This window comes from Pristiophorus japonicus, chromosome X (genome assembly GCF_044704955.1).
Source record: "Pristiophorus japonicus isolate sPriJap1 chromosome X, sPriJap1.hap1, whole genome shotgun sequence".
Classification (NCBI taxonomy): Eukaryota; Metazoa; Chordata; class Chondrichthyes; family Pristiophoridae; genus Pristiophorus; species Pristiophorus japonicus.
Genome location: NC_092010.1, coordinates 1,756,499 through 1,778,286, shown reverse-complemented (window position 1 = coordinate 1,778,286; position 21,788 = coordinate 1,756,499). Strand labels below are relative to the sequence as shown.

At 58.3% G+C, this 21,788-nt stretch overlaps 1 protein-coding gene across 1 annotated transcript in view; it reads right to left on the bottom strand.

Annotated features, from left to right (window-relative positions):
• LOC139240764 (glutamate receptor ionotropic, kainate 5-like) overlaps positions 1-21,788 on the bottom strand; it is a 215,659-nt gene that overhangs the window by 66,118 nt on the left and 127,753 nt on the right. Inside the window, exons 10-12 of the mRNA XM_070869243.1 lie at positions 20,266-20,418; positions 590-694; positions 111-218 (exon numbers count right to left, since the gene is read on the bottom strand). Coding sequence (XP_070725344.1) covers positions 111-218; positions 590-694; positions 20,266-20,418 — 366 coding nt within the window. The remainder of the gene's footprint in view (positions 1-110; positions 219-589; positions 695-20,265; positions 20,419-21,788) is intronic.

Sequence of the window (21,788 nt, the reverse complement as noted above, 5' to 3'; positions counted from 1 at the left end):
TGGGCACGGGGAGGGGAGAGGCTGGGTTGTGAGGTTGAGTGGAAGGATGGGGAGCGGGAACGGGGATAGGTGGGACGGGGAGGGGGGGTGGGGGGGCTTGGAACACTCACCAGGATGGTGGTGACTATTAGCGTTTTGTTGATGAGAGTCTCGGAGACGTTGATGTCCAGGAAGGTGGGGTCCATGGACAGTCCGCGACTCGAGTGCCAGCTCCCGATCTGAGGAGAGAGAGTCACAGTCAACAAATCTCCCCGGCCCCCAACATTCTCCTCTCTCACAACTCCCTGACTATTGGCCCAGGCATCATCTCCGGCCTGGTGTGTAGGACAGAGTCAGCACCTTCAGGGGATGGGGGAGAGTCAGTACCTTCAGGGGAGGGGGGAAGAGTCAGTACCTTCAGGGGAGGGGGGAGAGACACCACCTTCAGGGGAGGGGGGAAAGTCAGCACCTTATTGAATGGAGGAGCAGACTCGAGGGGCCGAATGGCCGACTCCTGCTCCTATTTCTTATGTTCTCATGAAACAACTACATGACCCCTGACCCCAGGAAACACGACTCAATTCCCCACCTGTCCAACCCCAGGCCTTACCTGCTTGTGACCGTTCTTCCCCTGCTCGAGGATCTTCAGTGTGTAATTCATTCGCTGGCCCTTACTGTTAAACTCCACACGACCCGTGAGTCCTTCGTACTCAACCTAGCATAGCGCGAGAGGGAGAGAGAGAGAGAGAGAGAGAGAGAGGGGGGGCAGGGACAGTGAGAGAGAGAGAGAGAGAGAGAGAGGGCGGGGCAGTGAGAGAGGGAGAGAGGGGGGAGGGAGAGAGAGTGAGAGAGGGGGGAGTGGGAGGCAGTGAGAGAGGGAGAGGGAGAGAAAGAGAGAGGGGCAGGCACAGTGAGTGAGAGAGAGAGAGAGAGGGAGGGGCAGTGAGAGAGGAGGAGAGAGGGAGAGAGAGGGGGGGCAGGGACAGTGAGAGAGAGAAAGAGGGAGGGGCAGTAAGAGAGAGGGAGAGAGGGAGAGGCAGTGAGAGAGGGGGAGAGAGAGAAGAGGGGAGGGAGAGAGAGGGAGAGAGGGAGAGGCAGTGAGAGGGAGAGAGAGGGAGAGGGAGAAAGTGAGAGAGAGACAGGGAGAGAGAGACAGGGAGAGAGAGGCAGTGAGAGAGGGGGAGAGAGAGAGTGAGGGGGGGAGGGACAGTGAGAGAGAGAGTGGGAGGGGCAGTGAAAGAGAGAGGGAGAGACAGTGAGAGAGGGGGAGAGAGAGGGGGGGGAGGGAGAGAGAGAAGGGGAGAGAGGGAGAGGCAGTGAGAGAGGGAGAGAGAGGGAGAGGGAAAAAGTAAGAGAGAGAGACAGGGAGAGAGGGAGAGGCAGTGCGAGAGGGGGAGAGAGAGAGAGAGAGAGGGAGAGGCAGTGAGAGAGGGAGAGAGGTAGAGAGAGAGGGAGGGAGGGACAGTGAGAGAGAGGGAGTGAGGGACAGAGAGAGAGAGAGGGAGGGAGAGGGGGAGAGAGAGAGAGAGAGAAAGAGTGGGAGAGAGAGACAGAGAGAGAGAGAAAGAGTGGGAGAGAGAGACAGAGAGAGAGAGAGAGGGAGAGAGAGAGACAGAGAGACGGGGAGAGACAGACAGAGAGAGGGAAGGAGAGGGAGGAAGAGAGAGAGCGAGAGACACAGAGAGAGAGAGAGAGAGAGAGACAGCGAGGGAGAGAGAGAGAGAGAGAGAGGGTGAGAGAGAAAGGGAGGGGGAGAGGGAGAGAAAGGGAGGGAGAGAGGGAGAGAGACAGAGAGAGACGAAGAGAGGGAGAGGGAGAGCGAGAGAGACAGAGAGAGACAGAGAGGGAGAGAGGAGGAGGAGTGAGAGAGAGGGAGAGAGGGGGAGACAGAGTGATGGAGAGAGCGAGAGAGAGAGGGGGGGAGAGGGAGACAAAGAGATAGTGAGAGGGAGAGAGAGAGGGACAGCAATAAATATGGAAATAAAAAGGCAAAGTTACGAGGAGAGATCACACATGCTTGGGTTGTACTGGCTAGAATTTTGAAGGTTAGGTGCCCATTTGTTCGAAGTTTTCAGGATATTACAGGGATCAGATAGGGTAGATACTATTTCCACTGGTGGGGAGTCTAGCACTGGGATGCATAGCCTAAAAATTAGAACCAGACCTTTCAGGAGTGAAATTAGGGAACACTTCTCCACACAAAGGGTGCTGGAAGTCCGGGACTCTCTGCCACAAACGGCTATTGATGCCGGGTCAATTGTGAATTATAAATTGAAGATTGACAGCTTACTGCTAACCCAAGGTATTAAGCGATATGACCCAAAGGCGGATATGTGGAGTTAGGTCGCAGATCAGCCATGATCTCATTCAATGGCAGAACAGACTCAAGGCACTTAATGGCCTCCTCCTGTTCCGATGTCACTATGAGTGATACTGATTATCAGGGTGTCTGCACGCCATTGGTATCAATCACCCGGGGCACCAGTCAGGGACACCGATCGTCAGGGACATTGATCGTCAGGGACACCGATCGTCAGGGACATCGATCGTCAGGGACATCGATCGTCAGGGACATCGATCGTCAGGGGCACCGATCGTCAGGGACATCGATCGTCAGGGACATCGATCGTCAGGGACATCGATCGTCAGGGACATCGATCGTCAGGGGTATCGATCGTCAGGGACATCGATCGTCAGGGGCATCGATCGTCAGGGACATCGATCGTCAGGGACATCGATCGTCAGGGACATCGATCGTCAGGGGCATCGATCGTCAGGGGCATCGATCGTCAGGGACATCGATCGTCAGGGACATCGATCGTCAGGGACATCGATCGTCAGGGACATCGATCGTCAGGGACATCGATCGTCAGGGACACCGATCGTCAGGGACACCGATCGTCAGGGACATCGATCGTCAGGGGCACCGATCGTCAGGGACATCGATCGTCAGGGGCATCGATCGTCAGGGACATTGATCGTCAGGGGCACCGATCGTCAGGGACATCGATCGTCAGGGACATCGATCGTCAGGGACATCGATCGTCAGGGGCATCGATCGTCAGGGACATCGATCGTCAGGGACATCGATCGTCAGGGGCACCGATCGTCAGGGACATCGATCGTCAGGGACATCGATCTTCAGGTACACCGATCGTCAGGGGCATCGATCGTCAGGGACATCGATCGTCAGGGACATCGATCGTCAGGGACATCGATCGTCAGGGACATCGATCGTCAGGGGTATCGATCGTCAGGGACACCGATCGTCAGGGACACCGATCGTCAGGGGTATTGATCGTCAGGGACATCGATCGTCAGGGGCACCGATCGTCAGGGACATCGATCGTCAGGGACACCGATCGTCAGGGACATCGATCGTCAGGGGCATCGATCGTCAGGGACATCGATCGTCAGGGACATCGATCGTCAGGGACATCGATCGTCAGGGACACCGATCGTCAGGGACATCGATCGTCAGGGGCAACGATCGTCAGGGACATCGATCGTCAGGGGTATCGATCGTCAGGGGTATCGATCGTCAGGGACATCGATCGTCAGGGACACCGATCGTCAGGGGTATCGATCGTCAGGGACATCGATCGTCAGGGACACCGATCGTCAGGAGTATCGATCGTCAGGGGCATCGATCGTCAGGGGCATCGATCGTCAGGGGCATCGATCGTCAGGGGCATCGATCGTCAGGGACATCGATCGTCAGGGACATCGATCGTCAGGGACATCGATCGTCAGGGACATCGATCGTCAGGGACATCGATCGTCAGGGACACCGATCGTCAGGGACACCGATCGTCAGGGACATCGATCGTCAGGGGCACCGATCGTCAGGGACATCGATCGTCAGGGGCATCGATCATCAGGGACATCGATCGTCAGGGGCACCGATCGTCAGGGACATCGATCGTCAGGGACATCGATCGTCAGGGACATCGATCGTCAGGGGCATCGATCGTCAGGGACTTCGATCGTCAGGGACATCGATCGTCAGGGGCACCGATCGTCAGGGACATCGATCGTCAGGGACATCGATCTTCAGGTACACCGATCGTCAGGGGCATCGATCGTCAGGGACATCGATCGTCAGGGACATCGATCGTCAGGGACATCGATCGTCAGGGACATCGATCGTCAGGGACATCGATCGTCAGGGGTATCGATCGTCAGGGACACCGATCGTCAGGGACATCGATCGTCAGGGGTATTGATCGTCAGGGACATCGATCGTCAGGGGCACCGATCGTCAGGGACATCGATCGTCAGGGACACCGATCGTCAGGGACATCGATCGTCAGGGGCATCGATCGTCAGGGACATCGATCGTCAGGGACATCGATCGTCAGGGACATCGATCGTCAGGGACACCGATCGTCAGGGACATCGATCGTCAGGGGCAACGATCGTCAGGGACATCGATCGTCAGGGGTATCGATCGTCAGGGGTATCGATCGTCAGGGACATCGATCGTCAGGGACACCGATCGTCAGGGGTATCGATCGTCAGGGACATCGATCGTCAGGGACACCGATCGTCAGGGACATCGATCGTCAGGGGCATCGATCGTCAGGGACACCGATCGTCAGGAGTATCGATCGTCAGGGGCATCGATCGTCAGGGACATCGATCGTCAGGGACACCGATCGTCAGGGACATCGATCGTCAGGGACATCGATCGTCAGGGACATCGATCGTCAGGGACATCGATCGTCAGGGACATCGATCGTCAGGGGCATCGATCGTCAGGGGCATCGATCGTCAGGGGCATCGATCGTCAGGGACACCGATCGTCAGGGACATCGATCGTCAGGGACATCGATCGTCAGGGGCACCGATCGTCAGGGACATCGATCGTCAGGGGCATCGATCGTCAGGGGCATCGATCGTCAGGGACATCGATCGTCAGGGGCATCGATCGTCAGGGACATCGATCGTCAGGGACATCGATCGTCAGGGGCATCGATCGTCAGGGACATCGATCGTCAGGGACATTGATCGTCAGGGACACCGATCGTCAGGGACATCGATCGTCAGGGACATCGATCGTCAGGGACATCGATCGTCAGGGGTATCGATCGTCAGGGACATCGATCGTCAGGGACATCGATCGTCAGGGACATCGATCGTCAGGGGCATCGATCGTCAGGGACATCGATCGTCAGGGACATCGATCGTCAGGGACATCGATCGTCAGGGGCATCGATCGTCAGGGTCATCGATCGTCAGGGACACCGATCGTCAGGGACATCGATCGTCAGGGACATCGATCGTCAGGGACATCGATCGTCAGGGACATCGATCGACAGGGGCACCGATCGTCAGGGACATCGATCGTCAGGGACATCGATCGTCAGGGACATCGATCGTCAGGGACATCGATCGTCAGGGGTATCGATCGTCAGGGGTATCGATCGTCAGGGACACCGATCGTCAGGGACATCGATCGTCAGGGACACCGATCGTCAGGGGTATTGATCGTCAGGGGCATCGATCGTCAGGGACATCGATCGTCAGGGACATCGATCGTCAGGGACATCGATCGTCAGGGGCATCGATCGTCAGGGACATCGATCGTCAGGGGCATCGATCGTCAGGGACATCGATCGTCAGGGACATCGATCGTCAGGGACATCGATCGTCAGGGACATCGATCGTCAGGGGCATCGATCGTCAGGGACATCGATCGTCAGGGACATCGATCGTCAGGGACATCGATCGTCAGGGACATCGATCGTCAGGGACATCGATCGTCAGGGGCATCGATCGTCAGGGACATCGATCGTCAGTGACATCGATCGTCAGGGACATCGATCGTCAGGGACATCGATCGTCAGGGGTATCGATCGTCAGGGACATCGATCGTCAGGGACATCGATCGTCAGGGACACCGATCGTCAGGGACATCGATCGTCAGGGACATCGATCGTCAGGGACATCGATCGTCAGGGGTATCGATCGTCAGGGACATCGATCGTCAGGGACATCGATCGTCAGGGACATCGATCGTCAGGGGCATCGATCGTCAGGGACATCGATCGTCAGGGACATCGATCATCAGGGACATCGATCGTCAGGGGCATCGATCGTCAGGGTCATCGATCGTCAGGGACACCGATCGTCAGGGACATCGATCGTCAGGGACATCGATCGTCAGGGACATCGATCGTCAGGGACATCGATCGACAGGGGCACCGATCGTCAGGGACATCGATCGTCAGGGACATCGATCGTCAGGGACATCGATCGTCAGGGACATCGATCGTCGGGGTATCGATCGTCAGGGGTATCGATCGTCAGGGACACCGATCGTCAGGGACATCGATCGTCAGGGACACCGATCGTCAGGGGTATTGATCGTCAGGGGCATCGATCGTCAGGGACATCGATCGTCAGGGACATCGATCGTCAGGGACATCGATCGTCAGGGGCATCGATCGTCAGGGACATCGATCGTCAGGGGCATCGATCGTCAGGGGCATCGATCGTCAGGGACATCGATCGTCAGGGACATCGATCGTCAGGGGCATCGATCGTCAGGGACATCGATCGTCAGGGACATCGATCGTCAGGGGCATCGATCGTCAGGGACATCGATCGTCAGGGACATCGATCGTCAGGGACATCGATCGTCAGGGACATCGATCGTCAGGGACATCGATCGTCAGGGGCATCGATCGTCAGGGACATCGATCGTCAGTGACATCGATCGTCAGGGGCATAGATCGTCAGGGACACCGATCGTCAGGGACATCGATCGTCAGGGACATCGATCGTCAGGGGCATCGATCGTCAGGGACACCGATCGTCAGGGACATCGATCGTCAGGGACATCGATCGTCAGGGGCATCGATCGTCAGGGACACCGATCGTCAGGGACACCGATCGTCAGGGACATCGATCGTCAGGGACATCGATCGTCAGGGGCATCGATCGTCAGGGACATCGATCGTCAGGGACATCGATCGTCAGGGACATCGATCGTCAGGGGCATCGATCGTCAGGGACATCGATCGTCAGGGACATCGATCGTCAGGGACATCGATCGTCAGGGGCATCGATCGTCAGGGACATCGATCGTCAGGGACATCGATCGTCAGGGGCATCGATCGTCAGGGGCATCGATCGTCAGGGACATCGATCGTCAGGGGCATCGATCGTCAGGGACATCGATCGTCAGGGACATCGATCGTCAGGGACATCGATCGTCAGGGACATCGATCGTCAGGGACATCGATCGTCAGGGGCATCGATCGTCAGGGACATCGATCGTCAGTGACATCGATCGTCAGGGGCATAGATCGTCAGGGACACCGATCGTCAGGGACATCGATCGTCAGGGACATCGATCGTCAGGGGCATCGATCGTCAGGGACACCGATCGTCAGGGACATCGATCGTCAGGGACACCGATCGTCAGGGACATCGATCGTCAGGGACACCGATCGTCAGGGACACCGATCGTCAGGGACATCGATCGTCAGGGGCATCGATCGTCAGGGGCACCGATCGTCAGGGACATCGATCGTCAGGGACACCGATCGTCAGGGACATCGATCGTCAGGGACATCGATCGTCAGGGGCATCGATCGTCAGGGACACCGATCGTCAGGGACATCGATCGTCAGGGGCACCGATCGTCAGGGGCATCGATCGTCAGGGGCATCGATCGTCAGGGGCATCGATCGTCAGGGACATCGATCGTCAGGGACATCGATCGTCAGGGACATCGATCGTCAGGGGCACCGATCGTCAGGGACATCGATCGTCAGGGACATCGATCGTCAGGGGCATCGATCGTCAGGGGCATCGATCGTCAGGGACATCGATCGTCAGGGACACCGATCGTCAGGGACATCGATCGTCAGGGACACCGATCGTCAGGGACACCGATCGTCAGGGACACCGATCGTCAGGGACATCGATCGTCAGGGACATCGATCGTCAGGGACATCGATCGTCAGGGACATCGATCGTCAGGGGTATCGATCGTCAGGGACATCGATCGTCAGGGACATCGATCGTCAGGGGCATCGATCGTCAGGGACATCGATCGTCAGGGACATCGATCGTCAGGGACATCGATCGTCAGGGGCATCGATCGTCAGGGACATCGATCGTCAGGGACACCGATCGTCAGGGACATCGATCGTCAGGGACATCGATCGTCAGGGACATCGATCGTCAGGGACATCGATCGTCAGGGACATCGATCGACAGGGGCACCGATCGTCAGGGGCATCGATCGTCAGGGACATCGATCGTCAGGGACATCGATCGTCAGGGACATCGATCGTCAGGGGTATCGATCGTCAGGGACATCGATCGTCAGGGGCATCGATCGTCAGGGACATCGATCGTCAGGGACACCGATCGTCAGGGACACCGATCGTCAGGGACATCGATCGTCAGGGACATCGATCGTCAGGGACATCGATCGTCAGGGGCACCGATCGTCAGTGACATCGATCGTCAGGGACATCGATCGTCAGGGCCATCGATCGTCAGGGGCATCGATCGTCAGGGACATCGATCGTCAGGGGCATCGATCGTCAGGGACATCGATCGTCAGGGACATCGATCGTCAGGGGCATCGATCGTCAGGGACATCGATCGTCAGGGACATCGATCGTCAGGGGCATCGATCGTCAGGGACACCGATCGTCAGGGACATCGATCGTCAGGGGCACCGATCGTCAGGGGCATCGATCGTCAGGGGCATCGATCGTCAGGGGCATCGATCGTCAGGGGCATCGATCGTCAGGGACATCGATCGTCAGGGACATCGATCGTCAGGGACATCGATCGTCAGGGGCACCGATCGTCAGGGACATCGATCGTCAGGGACATCGATCGTCAGGGGCATCGATCGTCAGGGGCATCGATCGTCAGGGACATCGATCGTCAGGGACACCGATCGTCAGGGACATCGATCGTCAGGGACACCGATCGTCAGGGACACCGATCGTCAGGGACACCGATCGTCAGGGACATCGATCGTCAGGGACATCGATCGTCAGGGACATCGATCGTCAGGGGTATCGATCGTCAGGGACATCGATCGTCAGGGACATCGATCGTCAGGGGCATCGATCGTCAGGGACATCGATCGTCAGGGACATCGATCGTCAGGGACATCGATCGTCAGGGGCATCGATCGTCAGGGACATCGATCGTCAGGGACACCGATCGTCAGGGACATCGATCGTCAGGGACATCGATCGTCAGGGACATCGATCGTCAGGGACATCGATCGTCAGGGACATCGATCGACAGGGGCACCGATCGTCAGGGGCATCGATCGTCAGGGACATCGATCGTCAGGGACATCGATCGTCAGGGACATCGATCGTCAGGGGTATCGATCGTCAGGGACATCGATCGTCAGGGGCATCGATCGTCAGGGACATCGATCGTCAGGGACACCGATCGTCAGGGACACCGATCGTCAGGGACATCGATCGTCAGGGACATCGATCGTCAGGGACATCGATCGTCAGGGGCACCGATCGTCAGTGACATCGATCGTCAGGGACATCGATCGTCAGGGCCATCGATCGTCAGGGGCATCGATCGTCAGGGACATCGATCGTCAGGGGCATCGATCGTCAGGGACATCGATCGTCAGGGACATCGATCGTCAGGGGCATCGATCGTCAGGGACATCGATCGTCAGGGGCACCGATCGTCAGGGACACCGATCGTCAGTGACATCGATCGTCAGGGACATCGATCGTCAGGGGCATTGATCGTCAGGGGCACCGATCGTCAGGGACATCGATCGTCAGGGGCACCGATCGTCAGGGACATCGATCGTCAGGGACATCGATCGTCAGGGACATCGATCGTCAGGGACATCGATCGTCAGGGGTATCGATCGTCAGGGACATCGATCGTCAGGGGCATCGATCGTCAGGGACATCGATCGTCAGGGACATCGATCGTCAGGGACATCGATCGTCAGGGGCATCGATCGTCAGGGGCATCGATCGTCAGGGGCATCGATCGTCAGGGACATCGATCGTCAGGGACACCGATCGTCAGGGGCATCGATCGTCAGGGACATCGATCGTCAGGGACATCGATCGTCAGGGACATCGATCGTCAGGGGCACCGATCGTCAGGGACATCGATCTTCAGGTACACCGATCGTCAGGGGCATCGATCGTCAGGGACATCGATCGTCAGGGACATCGATCGTCAGGGACATCGATCGTCAGGGACATCGATCGTCAGGGACATCGATCGTCAGGGACATCGATCGTCAGGGGTATCGATCGTCAGGGACACCGATCGTCAGGGACACCGATCGTCAGGGGTATTGATCGTCAGGGACATCGATCGTCAGGGGCACCGATCGTCAGGGACATCGATCGTCAGGGACACCGATCGTCAGGGACATCGATCGTCAGGGGCATCGATCGTCAGGGACATCGATCGTCAGGGACATCGATCGTCAGGGACATCGATCGTCAGGGACACCGATCGTCAGGGACATCGATCGTCAGGGGCATCGATCGTCAGGGACATCGATCGTCAGGGGTATCGATCGTCAGGGGTATCGATCGTCAGGGACATCGATCGTCAGGGACACCGATCGTCAGGGGTATCGATCGTCAGGGACATCGATCGTCAGGGGCATCGATCGTCAGGGACATCGATCGTCAGGGACATCGATCGTCAGGGACATCAATCGTCAGGGGCATCGATCGTCAGGGGCACCGATCGTCAGTGACATCGATCGTCAGGGACATCGATCGTCAGGGGCACCGATCGTCAGGGGCACCGATCGTCAGGGACATCGATCGTCAGGGACACCGATCGTCAGGGACACCGATCGTCAGGGACATCGATCGTCAGGGGTATCGATCGTCAGGGGTATCGATCGTCAGGGACACCGATCGTCAGGGACATCGATCGTCAGGGACACCGATCGTCAGGGGTATTGATCGTCAGGGGCATCGATCGTCAGGGACATCGATCGTCAGGGACATCGATCGTCAGGGACATCGATCGTCAGGGGCATCGATCGTCAGGGACATCGATCGTCAGGGACATCGATCGTCAGGGACATCGATCGTCAGGGACATCGATCGTCAGGGGCATCGATCGTCAGTGACATCGATCGTCAGGGACACCGATCATCAGGGACATCGATCGTCAGGGACATCGATCGTCAGGGGCATCGATCGTCAGGGACATCGATCGTCAGGGACATCGATCGTCAGGGACATCGATCGTCAGGGGCATCGATCGTCAGGGGCATCGATCGTCAGGGACATCGATCGTCAGGGACACCGATCGTCAGGGACATCGATCGTCAGGGACATCGATCGTCAGGGGCATCGATCGTCAGGGACACCGATCGTCAGGGACACCGATCGTCAGGGACATCGATCGTCAGGGGCACCGATCGTCAGGGGCATCGATCGTCAGGGACACCGATCGTCAGGGACACCGATCGTCAGGGACATCGATCGTCAGGGGCACCGATCGTCAGGGGCATCGATCGTCAGGGGCACCGATCGTCAGGGACATCGATCGTCAGGGACATCGATCGTCAGGGACATCGATCGTCAGGGGCATCGATCGTCAGGGACATCGATCGTCAGGGGCATCGATCGTCAGGGACATCGATCGTCAGGGACATCGATCGTCAGGGACACCGATCGTCAGGGACACCGATCGTCAGGGACATCGATCGTCAGGGACACCGATCGTCAGGGACACCGATCGTCAGGGACATCGATCGTCAGGGACATCGATCGTCAGGGACATCGATCGTCAGGGACATCGATCGTCAGGGACATCGATCGTCAGGGGTATCGATCGTCAGGGACATCGATCGTCAGGGACATCGATCGTCAGGGGCATCGATCGTCAGGGACATCGATCGTCAGGGACATCGATCGTCAGGGACATCGATCATCAGGGGCATCGATCGTCAGGGACACCGATCGTCAGGGACACCGATCGTCAGGGACATCGATCGTCAGGGACATCGATCGTCAGGGACATCGATCGTCAGGGACATCGATCGACAGGGGCACCGATCGTCAGGGGCATCGATCGTCAGGGACATCGATCGTCAGGGACATCGATCGTCAGGGACATCGATCGTCAGGGACACCGATCGTCAGGGGTATCGATCGTCAGGGACACCGATCGTCAGGTGTATCGATCGTCAGGGACACCGATCGTCAGGGACATCGATCGTCAGGGACATCGATCGTCAGGGACACCGCTCGTCAGGGACACGGCTCGTCAGGGACATCGATCGTCAGGGCCATCGATCGTCAGGGGCATCGATCGTCAGGGACATCGATCGTCAGGGGCACCGATCGTCAGGGACATCGATCTTCAGGTACACCGATCGTCAGGGGCATCGATCGTCAGGGGCATCGATCGTCAGGGACATCGATCGTCAGGGACATCGATCGTCAGGGACATCGATCGTCAGGGACATCGATCGTCAGGGACATCGATCGTCAGGGACATCGATCGTCAGGGGTATCGATCGTCAGGGGTATCGATCGTCAGGGACACCGATCGTCAGGGACACCGATCGTCAGGGACATCGATCGTCAGGGACATCGATCGTCAGGGACATCGATCGTCAGGGACACCGCTCGTCAGGGACATCGATCGTCAGGGGCATCGATCGTCAGGGACATCGATCGTCAGGGACATCGATCGTCAGGGACATCGATCGTCAGGGGCATCGATCGTCAGGGGCACCGATCGTCAGTGACATCGATCGTCAGGGACATCGATCGTCAGGGGCACCGATCGTCAGGGGCACCGATCGTCAGGGACATCGATCGTCAGGGACACCGATCGTCAGGGACACCGATCGTCAGGGACACCGATCGTCAGGGGTATTGATCGTCAGGGGCATCGATCGTCAGGGACATCGATCGTCAGGGACATCGATCGTCAGGGACATCGATCGTCAGGGACATCGATCGTCAGGGACATCGATCGTCAGGGGCATCGATCGTCAGGGACATCGATCGTCAGGGACATCGATCGTCAGGGACACCGATCGTCAGGGACATCGATCGTCAGGGACATCGATCGTCAGGGACATCGATCGTCAGGGGCATCGATCGTCAGGGACATCGATCGTCAGTGACATCGATCGTCAGGGGCATAGATCGTCAGGGACACCGATCGTCAGGGACATCGATCGTCAGGGACATCGATCGTCAGGGGCATCGATCGTCAGGGACACCGATCGTCAGGGACATCGATCGTCAGGGACACCGATCGTCAGGGACATCGATCGTCAGGGGCATCGATCGTCAGGGGCACCGATCGTCAGGGACACCGATCGTCAGGGACACCGATCGTCAGGGACATCGATCGTCAGGGACATCGATCGTCAGGGGCATCGATCGTCAGGGACACCGATCGTCAGGGACACCGATCGTCAGGGACATCGATCGTCAGGGGCACCGATCGTCAGGGGCATCGATCGTCAGGGGCATCGATCGTCAGGGACATCGATCGTCAGGGACATCGATCGTCAGGGACATCGATCGTCAGGGACATCGATCGTCAGGGGCACCGATCGTCAGGGACATCGATCGTCAGGGACATCGATCGTCAGGGACATCGATCGTCAGGGGCATCGATCGTCAGGGACATCGATCGTCAGGGGCATCGATCGTCAGGGACATCGATCGTCAGGGACATCGATCGTCAGGGACATCGATCGTCAGGGACATCGATCGTCAGGGACATCGATCGTCAGGGACATCGATCGTCAGGGGTATCGATCGTCAGGGACATCGATCGTCAGGGACATCGATCGTCAGGGGCATCGATCGTCAGGGACATCGATCGTCAGGGACATCGATCGTCAGGGGCATCGATCGTCAGGGACATCGATCGTCAGGGACATCGATCGTCAGGGACATCGATCGTCAGGGACATCGATCGTCAGGGACATCGATCGTCAGGGACATCGATCGACAGGGGCACTGATCGTCAGGGACATCGATCGTCAGGGACATCGATCGTCAGGGACACCGATCGTTAGGGGTATCGATCGTCAGGGACACCGATCGTCAGGGACATCGATCGTCAGGGACACCGATCGTCAGGGGTATTGATCGTCAGGGGCATCGATCGTCAGGGACATCGATCGTCAGGGACATCGATCGTCAGGGACACCGCTCGTCAGGGACATCGATCGTCAGGGGCATCGATCGTCAGGGACATCGATCGTCAGGGACATCGATCGTCAGGGGCACCGATCGTCAGTGACATCGATCGTCAGGGACATCGATCGTCAGGGGCATCGATCGTCAGGGACATCGATCGTCAGGGACATCGATCGTCAGGGGCACCGATCGTCAGTGACACCGATCGTCAGGGACATCGATCGTCAGGGCCATCGATCGTCAGGGGCATCGATCGTCAGGGACATCGATCGTCAGGGGCATCGATCGTCAGGGACATCGATCGTCAGGGACACCGATCGTCAGGGACACCGATCGTCAGTGACATCGATCGTCAGTGACATCGATCGTGAGGGACATCGATCGTCAGGGACATCGATCGTCAGGGACATCGATCGTCAGGGACATCGATCGTCAGGGGCACCGATCGTCAGGGACATCGATCGTCAGGGACATCGATCGTCAGGGGCACCGATCGTCAGGGACATCGATCGTCAGGGGCATCGATCGTCAGGGACATCGTTCGTCAGGGGTATCGATCGTCAGGGACACCGATCGTCAGGGACATCGATCGTCAGGGACATCGATCGTCAGGGGTATTGATCGTCAGGGACATCGATCGTCAGGGACACCGATCGTCAGGGACATCGATCGTCAGGGACACCGATCGTCAGGGGCACCGATCGTCAGGGACATCGATCGTCAGGGACATCGATCGTCAGGAGTATCGATCGTCAGGGGCCTCGATCGTCAGGGACATCGATCGTCAGGGACATCGATCGTCAGGGGTATCGATCGTCAGGGACACCTATCGTCAGGGACATCGATCGTCAGGGACATCGATCGTCAGGGACATCGATCGTCAGGGACACCGATCGTCAGGGACACCGATCGTCAGGGACATCGATCGTCAGGAGTATCGATCGTCAGGGGCATCGATCGTCAGGGACATCGATCGTCAGGGACATCGATCGTCAGGGACATCGATCGTCAGGGACACCGATCGTCAGGGACATCGATCGTCAGGGACATCGATCGTCAGGGACATCGATCGTCAGGGGTATTGATCGTCAGGGACATCGATCGTCAGGGGCATCGATCGTCAGGGGCACCGATCGTCAAGAACATCGATCGTCAGGGACATCGATCGTCAGGGACATCGATCGTCAGGGACATCGATCGTCAGGGACATCGATTGTCAGGGACACCGATCGTCAGGGACATCGATCGTCAGGGACATCGATCGTCAGGGACACCGATCGTCAGGAAATCGATCGTCAGGGACATCGATCGTCAGGGACATCGATCGTCAGGGACATCGATCGTCAGGGACATCGATCGTCAGGGGCATCGATCGTCAGGGGCATCGATCGTCAGGGGTATTGATCGTCAGGGACACCGATCGTCAGGGACATCGATCGTCAGGGACATCGATCGTCAGGGGCATCGATCGTCAGGGACATCGATCGTCAGGGGCATCGATCGTCAGGGACATCGATCGTCAGGGACACCGATCGTCAGGGACACCGATCGTCAGGGACACCGATCGTCAGGGACACCGATCGTCAGGGACACCGATCGTCAGGGGCATCGATCGTCAGGGGTATCGATCGTCAGGGACATCGATCGTCAGGGGCACCGATCGTCAGGGACATCGATCGTCAGGGACATCGATCGTCAGGGACACCGATCGTCAGGGACATCGATCGTCAGGGACACCGATCGTCAGGGACACCGATCGTCAGGGACATCGATCGTCAGGGGCATCGATCGTCAGGGGCACCGATCGTCAGGGACACCGATCGTCAGGGACATCGATCGTCAGGGGTATCGATCGTCAGTGACATCGATCGTCAGGGACATCGATCGTCAGGGGCATTGATCGTCAGGGGCACCGATCGTCAGGGACATCGATCGTCAGGGACATCGATCGTCAGGGACATCGATCGTCAGGGACATCGATCGTCAGGGGCACCGATCGTCAGGGACATCGATCGTCAGCGACATCGATCGTCAGGGACATCGATCGTCAGGGACATCGATCGTCAGGGACATCGATCGTCAGGGGCATCGATCGTCAGGGACATCGATCGTCAGGGGCACCGATCGTCAGGGACATCGATCGTCAGGGACATCGATCGTCAGGGGCATCGATCGTCAGGGACATCGATCGTCAGGGGCACCGATCGTCAGGGACACCGATCGTCAGGGACATCGATCGTCAGGGACATCGATCGTCAGGGACATCGATCGTCAGGGGCACCGATCGTCAGGGGCATCGATCGTCAGGGACACCGATCGTCAGGGACATCGATCGTCAGGGGTATCGATCGTCAGGGGTATCGATCGTCAGGGACACCGATCGTCAGGGACATCGATCGTCAGGGACACCGATCGTCAGGGGTATTGATCGTCAGGGGCATCGATCGTCAGGGACATCGATCGTCAGGGACATCGATCGTCAGGGACATCGATCGTCAGGGGCACCGATCGTCAGGGACACCGATCGTCAGGGACATCGATCGTCAGGGACATCGATCGTCAGGGGCACCGATCGTCAGGGACATCGATCGTCAGGGGCACCGATCGTCAGGGACACCGATCGTCAGGGACATCGATCGTCAGGGACATCGATCGTCAGGGACACCGATCGTCAGGGACACCGATCGTCAGTGACATCGATCGTGAGGGACATCGATCATCAGGGACATCGATCGTTAGGGACATCGATCGTCAGGGGCACCGATCGTCAGGGACATCGATCGTCAGGGACATCGATCGTCAGGGGCACCGATCGTCAGGGACATCGATCGTCAGGGACATCGATCGTCAGGGGCATCGATCGTCAGGGACATCGATCGTCAGGGGTATCGATCGTCAGGGACACCGATCGTCAGGGACATCGATCGTCAGGGACATCGATCGTCAGGGGTATTGATCGTCAGGGACATCGATCGTCAGGGACACCGATCGTCAGGGACATCGATCGTCAGGGACACCGATCGTCAGGGACATCGATCGTCAGGGACATCGATCGTCAGGGACATCGATCGTCAGGAGTATCGATCGTCAGGGGCCTCGATCGTCAGGGACATCGATCGTCAGGGACATCGATCGTCAGGGGTATCGATCGTCAGGGACACCTATCGTCAGGGACATCGATCGTCAGGGACATCGATCGTCAGGGACATCGATCGTCAGGGACACCGATCGTCAGGGACATCGATCGTCAGGAGTATCGATCGTCAGGGGCATCGATCGTCAGGGACATCGATCGTCAGGGACATCGATCGTCAGGGACACCGATCGTCAGGGACATCGATCGTCAGGGACATCGATCGTCAGGGACATCGATCGTCAGGAACATCGATCGTCAGGGACATCGATCGTCAGGGACATCGATCGTCAGGGACATCGATCGTCAGGGACATCGATCGTCAGGGACATCGATCGTCAGGGACACCGATCGTCAGGGACATCGATCATCAGGGACATCGATCGTCAGGGACACCGATCGTCAGGAAATCGATCGTCAGGGACATCGATCGTCAGGGACACCGATCGTCAGGGACACCGATCGTCAGGGACATCGATCGTCAGGGACATCGATCGTCAGGGGCATCGATCGTCAGGGACATCGATCGTCAGGGACATCGATCGTCAGGGGCATCGATCGTCAGGGACACCGATCGTCAGGGACACCGATCGTCAGGGACATCGATCGTCAGGGGCATCGATCGTCAGGGGTATCGATCGTCAGGGACATCGATCGTCAGGGGCACCGATCGTCAGGGACATCGATCGTCAGGGACATCGATCGTCAGGGACACCGATCGTCAGGGACATCGATCGTCAGGGACACCGATCGTCAGGGACATCGATCGTCAGGGACATCGATCGTCAGGGGCATCGATCGTCAGGGGCACCGATCGTCAGGGACACCGATCGTCAGGGACATCGATCGTCAGGGGTATCGATCGTCAGGGGCACCGATCGTCAGGGTTATCGATCGTCAGGGACATCGATCGTCAGGGACATCGATCGTCAGGGGCATCGATCGTCAGGGACATCGATCGTCAGGGACATCGATCGTCAGGGGTATCGATCGTCAGGGACACCGATCGTCAGTGACATCGATCGTCAGGGACATCGATCGTCAGGGACATCGATCGTCAGGGGCACTGATCGTCAGGGGCACTGATCGTCAGGGACATCGATCGTCAGGGGCACTGATCGTCAGTGACATCGATCGTCAGTGACATCGATCGTCAGGGACATCGATCGTCAGGGGCACCGATCGTCAGGGACATCGATCGTCAGGGGCACCGATCGTCAGGGACATCGATCGTCAGGGACATCGATCGTCAGGGACATCGATCGTCAGGGGCACTGATCGTCAGGGACATCGATCGTCAGGGACATCGATCGTCAGGGGCACCGATCGTCAGGGACATCGATCGTCAGGGGCACCGATCATCAGGGACATCGATCGTCAGGGGCACTGATCGTCAGGGACATCGATCGTCAGGGACATCGATCGTCAGGGACATCGATCGTCAGGGACACCGATCGTCAGGGACACCGATCGTCAGGGACATCGATCGTCAGGGACATCGATCGTCAGGAAATCGATCGTCAGGGACATCGATCATCAGGGACACCGATCGTCAGGGACACCGATCGTCAGGGACATCGATCGTCAGGGACATCGATCGTCAGGGGCATCGATCGTCAGGGACATCGATCGTCAGGGACACCGATCGTCAGGGACATCGATCGTCAGGGGCATCGATCGTCAGGGGTATCGATCGTCAGGGACATCGATCGTCAGGGGCACCGATCGTCAGGGACATCGATCGTCAGGGACATCGATCGTCAGGGACACCGATCGTCAGGGACATCGATCGTCAGGGACACCGATCGTCAGGGACATCGATCGTCAGGGACATCGATCGTCAGGGGCATCGATCGTCAGGGGCACCGATCGTCAGGGACACCGATCGTCAGGGACATCGATCGTCAGGGGTATCGATCGTCAGGGGCACCGATCGTCAGGGGTATCGATCGTCAGGGACATCGATCGTCAGGGACATCGATCGTCAGGGGCATCGATCGTCAGGGACATCGATCGTCAGGGACATCGATCGTCAGGGGTATCGATCGTCAGGGACACCGATCGTCAGTGACATCGATCGTCAGGGACATCGATCGTCAGGGACATCGATCGTCAGGGGCACTGATCGTCAGGGGCACTGATCGTCAGGGACATCGATCGTCAGGGGCACTGATCGTCAGTGACATCGATCGTCAGTGACATCGATCGTCAGGGACATCGATCGTCAGGGGCACCGATCGTCAGGGACATCGATCGTCAGGGGCACCGATCGTCAGGGACATCGATCGTCAGGGACATCGATCGTCAGGGACATCGATCGTCAGGGGCACTGATCGTCAGGGACATCGATCGTCAGGGACATCGATCGTCAGGGGCACCGATCGTCAGGGACATCGATCGTCAGGGGCACCGATCGTCAGGGACATCGATCGTCAGGGGCACTGATCGTCAGGGACATCGATCGTCAGGGACATCGATCGTCAGGGACAGCGATCGTCAGGGGCACTGATCGTCAGGGACATCGATCGTCAGGGGCACTGATCGTCAGGGACATCGATCGTCAGGGGCACTGATCGTCAGGGACATCGATCGTCAGGGGCATCGATCGTCAGGGACATCGATCGTCAAGGACATCGATCGTCAGGGGCACCGATCGTCAGGGACATCGATCGTCAGGGACATCGATCGTCAGGGACATCGATCGTCAGGGGCATCGATCGTCAGGGACACCAGTCATTATGGGCACTATTCATGAGGGAATAAGGCTGATTTTGCGTGCTGTATGTTGATTGATGCTGTCCATTCGTCTCGGATGTGGGCACTGCGGTTTGCCGATCGCCTGGTGCGTGATGTTTGGCACGGTACGTGCAGTCAGTCACGGATGTGGGCACTGCGGTTTGCCGATCGCCCGGCGCTCGATGTTTGGCATGGTATGTGCAGTCAGTCACGGACGTGGGCACTGCTCTTACTCACCGTGCGCAGATAGTTCATCAGGCTGGTCCCGTGCTGCCAGATTTGGGAGGTGGTACATGACAGAGGCCTCAGACCAATCTCCTGGCTGCGGTTCAGCTCCCGCACTGCATTCACCACAACGTGGACTGCATCATACATCAGCGCGGAGGGAAGCTGCAATCAGAGACACGGACTGTAACACAGGGTAAGGACCGAGGGAACACTGCAACACCGAGAGACAGAGGGAGAGAGAGAGAGACAGACGGAGGGAGGGAGAGAGGTGGGGGGCTGGTGGCAGAGAGAGGGAGAGAGAGAGACAGAGAGAGAGACAGACGGAGAGATAGAGAGAGAGAGAGAGCGGGGGAGAGAGAGAGAGAGTGAAAGAGAGAGAGAGAGAGGAGGGGGAGGGCAGGAGAGAGGGACAGAGAGAGAGAGAGACAGACGGAGAGTGAGAGACAGAGAGTGAGGTGGGGGGGGGGCAGTGGTGGTGGAGAGAGACAGACAGACAGAGGGAGGGAGAGAGGGAGGGACGGGGGAGAGAGACAGACAGTGAGAGAGGGAGACAGACGGAGAGTGAGAGAAAGAGCGGGGGGAGGGGGGGTGGAGAGAGCGAGAGAGACCCAGGCGGAGGGAGGGAGAGAGAGAGAGAGAGAGAGAGAGGGGGGGAGAGAGAGAGAGAGACAGAGAGAGAGGGGGGGAGAGAGAGAGAGAGAGGGGGGTGAGAAAGGGGGAGAGAGAAAGACAGAGGGGGGGAGAGAGAGAGAGAGGGGGGGGTGAGAAAGGGGGAGAGAGAAAGACAGAGAGGGGGGGAGAGAGAGAGAGGGGGGGTGAGAAAGGGGGAGAGAGAAAGACAGAGAGGGGGGGGAGAGAGAGAGAGCTGGGGGGGGGTGCGGTGAGGGAGGAGAGAGAGAGAGAGAGAGAGAAAAAGAGACACAGACAGAGGGAGAGAGAGAGGGGGGAGAGAGAGAGACAGAGAGGGGGGGGAGAGAGAGAGACAGAGAGAGGGGAGAGAGAGAGAGAGAGCGCGCGGGGGTGGGTGGGGGAGAGAGAGAGACGGAGAGGGGGGGAGAGAGACAGCGCGGGGGTGTGGGGGAGAGAGAGAGACAGAGAGAGAGGGGGGGAGAGAGAGAGACACACAGATGGAGGGAGGGAGAGAGAGGGGGGGCGAGGGGCGGGAGAGAGGGGAAGAGAGAGACACAGAGAAAGAGAGGAGGAGAGAGAGAGACAGACAGAGGGAGGGAGAGAGAGAGAGAGAAAGGGGGGGAGAGGGAGAGAGAGAGAGACGAGGGGAGAGAGAGAAAGGGGGTCGGGAGAGAGAGAGCAGGGGAGAGGAGGAGAGAGAGAAGGGGGAGAGAGAGAGGGAGGGTATGGGGGGTGGGGTGGAGGGAGAGACAGAGAGACGGGGGGAGAGAGAGAGAGAGAGAATGAGACACACACACACACATACAGGCAGAAACAGACAGAGACAGTCAGAAACAGAGAGACAGAGAGAAAGACAGAGAGGGAAAGGCAGAGAGACGCACAGAGAAAGACAGATACAGAAA